Source organism: Nannobrachium achirus (assembly GCF_963921795.1).
Source record: "Nannobrachium achirus genome assembly, chromosome: 8".
NCBI lineage: Eukaryota > Metazoa > Chordata > Actinopteri > Myctophiformes > Myctophidae > Nannobrachium > Nannobrachium achirus.
This window is the reverse complement of record NC_137817.1, coordinates 8,972,005-8,976,945: the sequence shown is the minus strand read 5'-3', so window position 1 is coordinate 8,976,945 and position 4,941 is coordinate 8,972,005. Positions and strand designations below refer to the sequence as shown.

General features: G+C 44.0%; 2 protein-coding genes across 2 annotated transcripts; both read left to right on the top strand.

Annotated features, from left to right (window-relative positions):
• Positions 1–244: 244 nt before the first annotated feature.
• On the top strand, positions 245–1,504 carry LOC308289734 (zinc finger CCCH domain-containing protein 15-like; the record flags this gene model as incomplete). The annotated part of the gene is made up of 1 exon (XM_080731487.1): positions 245–1,504. The coding sequence occupies one exon, from the start codon at positions 245–247 to the stop codon at positions 1,502–1,504; it is 1,260 nt and encodes a 419-aa protein (XP_080587613.1).
• A 1,300-nt stretch (positions 1,505–2,804) lies between these two features.
• LOC308289485 (calaxin-like) lies at positions 2,805–3,398 on the top strand (the record flags this gene model as incomplete). The annotated part of the gene is made up of 1 exon (XM_080731173.1): positions 2,805–3,398. The coding sequence occupies one exon, from the start codon at positions 2,805–2,807 to the stop codon at positions 3,396–3,398; it is 594 nt and encodes a 197-aa protein (XP_080587299.1).
• Positions 3,399–4,941: the final 1,543 nt, after the last annotated feature.

Genomic DNA, 4,941 nt, shown 5'->3' with positions numbered 1-4,941 from the left:
TAATAACGGTGTGGCTTATCTGTGGATTGCTGATGTCATGTTGAAAACTTCATAATGATGATGTCAGTCTTGCCCAAATATGGAGGGATGGCAAGTTCGGGGATGTGAGATTATTAATGCACAAAATGTGAAAATAATTCACATAACAAATATTTTGCCAAGAGCTTTGTGCACTAGTTAGTGGCCTAGCAGCAGCACCACCTTGAAGTGATACAATCCAACTTACACCTAAACCTGATCCGCCATGCCTCCAAAGAAACCTTCCTCAGCAGCGGGGAGTAAGAAAACCCAAGAGAAGAAAAAGGAAAAGGTTATTGAGGACAAGACATTTGGTTTGAAGAACAAGAAAGGATCCAAGCAGCAGAAGTTCATTCAGAACGTTACCCATCAGGTTAAATCTGGGAATCAAAGTGCCAGGCTGGTGGGCCAGGATGGAGATAAGACCAATAAGAAAGCTGATAAGAAGAGAGAGTTGGAGGAACTGAACGAGCTATTCAAACCCGTAGTTGCCGCTCAGAAAGTCGGCAAAGGTGTAGACCCAAAGTCAGTGCTGTGTGCGTTCTTTAAGCAGGGCCAGTGCACAAAAGGTGAGAAGTGCAAGTTCAGCCATGACCTGTCCCTGGATAGGAAATGTGAGAAAAGGAGCCTCTATGTGGACCAGAGAGATGATGGAGAATCCATGGAGAACTGGGATGAGAAGAAATTGGAAGAGGTTGTGAACAAAAAGCATGGGGAAACTGATCATAAGAAAGACTTCAAAACACAAAAGGTGTGCAAGTACTTTCTGGATGCCATCGAGACCAACAAGTACGGATGGTTCTGGTCTTGTCCAGGAGGTGACAGCTGTATGTATCGGCATGCCCTGCCGCCTGGCTTTGTGCTGAAAAAGGACAAGAAGGAGGAGAAGGTGGAGGAGATCTCACTGGAGGAACTGATAGAGAAGGAGCGTGCAGCTCTGGGAAACAACGTCACTCGGATCACCCTGGAGACATTCCTGGCCTGGAAAAAGAGAAAGAGGCAGGAGAAGGTTGATAGAACAATGGAGGATATTGAGAAGAAAAGAGCCGACTTTAAGGCTGGAAGATCACTCGGGGTGAGTGGTCGTGAAGTGTTCGAGTTCCGTCCGGACATGATTGACGATGATGACGCTGAAGCAGATGACACTCGATATACCAAAGTAGAGGATGAGGATGACAGAGAACAGCAGGTCGATGCTACAGTATTCCAGGACATAGACCTATCCCAGTTTGTCCCCAAAGAAGTGGATAATGCCGGTATCACTGTAGCGTCTGTGGACCGTTTCATCTCCCGGAATAGAGGTGGGCTTGTGGCAACAGACAACGAGGAGTGGGTGAACGGAGCATGTGATGGCGTGGAGGCCAGCGGCCTGGCAGAGGGGGAAGGGGAGGAGGGGGAAGAAGTGCTTGTGGATGAGAACCTCTTCACGGGGGAAGACCTGGAGGAACTCGATGAAGAACTGAACACAATGATTCTGAAGGACTGAGGGGGAGGCGCATTCATTAATTTTTACTGATGGACCGAAAGCTATCTAGACAGCTGTCAAGTTCAAAAGCACTCGGGATTGAATGGTTTCATTTGTCAGAGACTCTCTTAATAAAGCTTGAAGATACAAAAAAATATATCATAATCAATAATAGACTGTGTATGTATGTATGTATGTATGTATGTATGTATGTATGTGTTTGTATTTACAGTATGTCGGTGTCCTCTCTTGGACGCCATAGGCAGACTGTAGCCCAATCAGGGAGCAACATCTCTGGCAACGTCATCTTTAACAGGCAATGAGGGACCAGTATTCCTGGTGATGCCAGTGGTGATGTCATTGGTCATAATATATCAGTTTTTCTTTGGAAGCAGTGATGCCAGTGGTGAGCACCTCATGGCGCGCTCTGCTTGTGCAAGTTGGCACCTCGACAGAGTGCATTTCGAGTTACTTGTGAAAGCAGAGCGCACAAGTACTGTAATCGGCTGGGTATGTACTGTATGTACAGTATGTATGTACTGTATGTCGGTGTCTCCTCTTGTTGAAGACCGTAGCCCAGTCAGTGATCTCTGGCAACCTCATCATTAGCAGCCAATGAGGGACCGGCATTCCTGGTGAAGTCAATGGTGATGTCAACATAGTTTGGTATATATATTCACATGTGACCATTTAAACCAATCAGATTCCCATCTGGATGTGACACTGATCTGATTCAAGCTGGATTTGGCTGCAGTGTAAATCATCATTCCCTGGTAATGTCTTCATTAACAGCCAATGAGGCCAGCAGGGCCCACCTCGTGGCATGCTCTGCTGGAAGTAGGCCATGTATGGCCTACTTGTGCAAAAGACGCAAGTTGGCACCTCGATAGAGTTGCAAAATAGTTATTGTGGGCTCGCCTGAAAGGCAAGACACTATATTATCTTCATCATTTATATAGTGAGTTCCGTCGTGTGAGTTCCTTTGCAGACAGTACAGCCAATGAGGTGCAATTGAGGTGTGGACAATCTGGGAGTGGTGTTAGCTGGAGTATTGGTTGAGCTTCACATGACAGTTAGTATCTCTAGTTATTATTCTCAGTTTACAATATGGAAATAACAGAGCTTAAAAGCTCAGTTAGCTCACAATGCATCGCAAAGTGACGACCAGTGCAAAGTGCTCTGATTGGTCAGTGAGGTGACGTTACTGGTGACGTGTCTTCGGTGTGCCCATATATACTGTATATAGCTTGAGAGACAGATTATCTAGCTGCAATGTCTAAATCCAGGTCCATTGACCCTTTCCAAATGCATTAGGCCGAACATGAAAGTTGGACAAGTAAAACACTTCAATAAAACTGAGGTAGAGAGTCTCATCCGGCTGTTCCATGAACTTGTGGGAAATCCAGTTGTGCACGGGAGAAACGTCATCTTCTGCAGTGGACTTGACAGAGAGAAATTCAACGACCTTCTGCGAAACACCTTTGAAATAATCGATGATATGTTCATCGACAGAGTCTTCTGGGCCTTCGATAAGGACGGCGACAGCCTCGTCAATGTCAAGGAGTGGATTGAGGGTGTGGCTATCTTTCTTCGTGGGTCCTTGGACGAGCAAATTAAATATTGCTTTAGCGTGTATGACTTTGACGGTGACGGCTACATTTCCAGGGAGGAGATCTTTCAGATGCTGGAGAACAGTTTGAGCAGACAGGTCATCACAGAGGACGATCCTGACGAAGACATCAAAGACCTGGTGGAGATCGTACTCAAGAAGATGGATCATGACGAAGACGGCAGACTGTCTCATGACGACTTTGAGAAGGCAGTTAAGGAAGATTACCTGTTGCTCGAGGCATTTGGAAGGTGCCTCCCCGATGCAAATCGTGCTCTTGCGTTTGAGGAGAACACATTTATTTGAGTGACGTAAAGCTTTTATTGTTGACCTTCCGTGGATATATTGTTGTCTTTTGAATTATTGTTGGAATTCTTTATCATGTTTTTGGGCGGTGCTAACCGCTCCCTACGGTTTTGTGTGTAGTAGGTCCCTATGTCCATATGAGCACGGAACTCCATGTATGGAGATAACTAACTTCATGGACAGAATGGCCCATACAAGGAGATATGCATGTGTGTCGTGTTTGATACCATGCAAAGTGAGCTTACTTCGCACTGTTGCGATTTTTCTTTTCATTAGAGTATTGGTTTTCCTCTGTATGCCTATCATTTACCTATGATGGATTCGATGTGTTCAGAGGGACTTGTGAGAAAGGTACTTTGACCAATTACAGCTAATTTTCACAAACTGTAACCTCTTTGTAATGATGACATATTCCACATTGTGACTGGCCAATCCTGACATAGGTTTCCTGTACTCGCTGGGTAACTAACTCAATCACTCGTTTGTCATGTTAGAGGGTATTGTTCACTGAAAGGTTGTGTTTAAAGATCATTAAAGGACAACTTTTTTTTACAACAAGGGTTCATATTGTATTATTAGATTGTAATTAGTGAAAAGAAAAGATAATGTAAAAAAGTTTTCATTTACTGCTTTCTATCGTTTTAGCGATTTTGATTTCAGTGGGTCGGGGCATGCGTACAAGTGGCTAAATATGTCTTTTTAGACACAATTAAGCCGGCGATTTCTTTATTGCGACCATCAGGTCGCAAGTTACTATGAAAAGCTCCACCGGCTGTCCCTCTGTCCGTCAGTCAGTCAGTGAGTCCCTCATTTCATGTCACACTTTTGCCCCTACTCTTATCTCTGCTACCGTTGCCCCTATCCATGCCAAACTTTGCACACACACTCCTTGGATGGCAAATCACAACCTCCGCCCCTGATTTCTCACATGGCCCTTTTCTAGCACCACCATCAGGCCGATTTTTGCAAAACACATTATTGGACACTGCTCCTACAGATTTCGCCCTAAAATCACGCACAACGTGTTATACAGTATCTCTAAAGTCATGTCATCAACATGGATCAGTCTCATTTCCCATATTCCCTCCTGATTGGCTACGATTCTCTTCTAAGGTTTGTGTATGCGACGTGACGGTTGCTTATCTCTCGATTAGGGAGTCTTACTGGTTACTATTTACAGTAACACTACTAGCCCCCATAAGTCACATCTGCCCATAAAAGATTGCAGTGCATCTTGGGAATGGGCTTATTTTCTGTCTAAAATATACATATTTAGCCACTTCTACGCAGGCATGCCTCCACACACTGAAATCAAGATCGTTAAAATCGCTAAATAGATAGAAAGCATTAGATTAAAACATTTTAACACTCATCTTTTCTTTTCTCTAATTACAAAATATATCTAAAATATGAACCCTTGTTGTAAAAAAACTAAACAAAGTTGTCCTTTAATGAAGTTTGTTCTGTAGAAGTCGGGAAGTGTACGGGTGCTTTTATGATTCTGTTCATGATTGTGTGCTACTGCTTCACCTACAGACCTGTC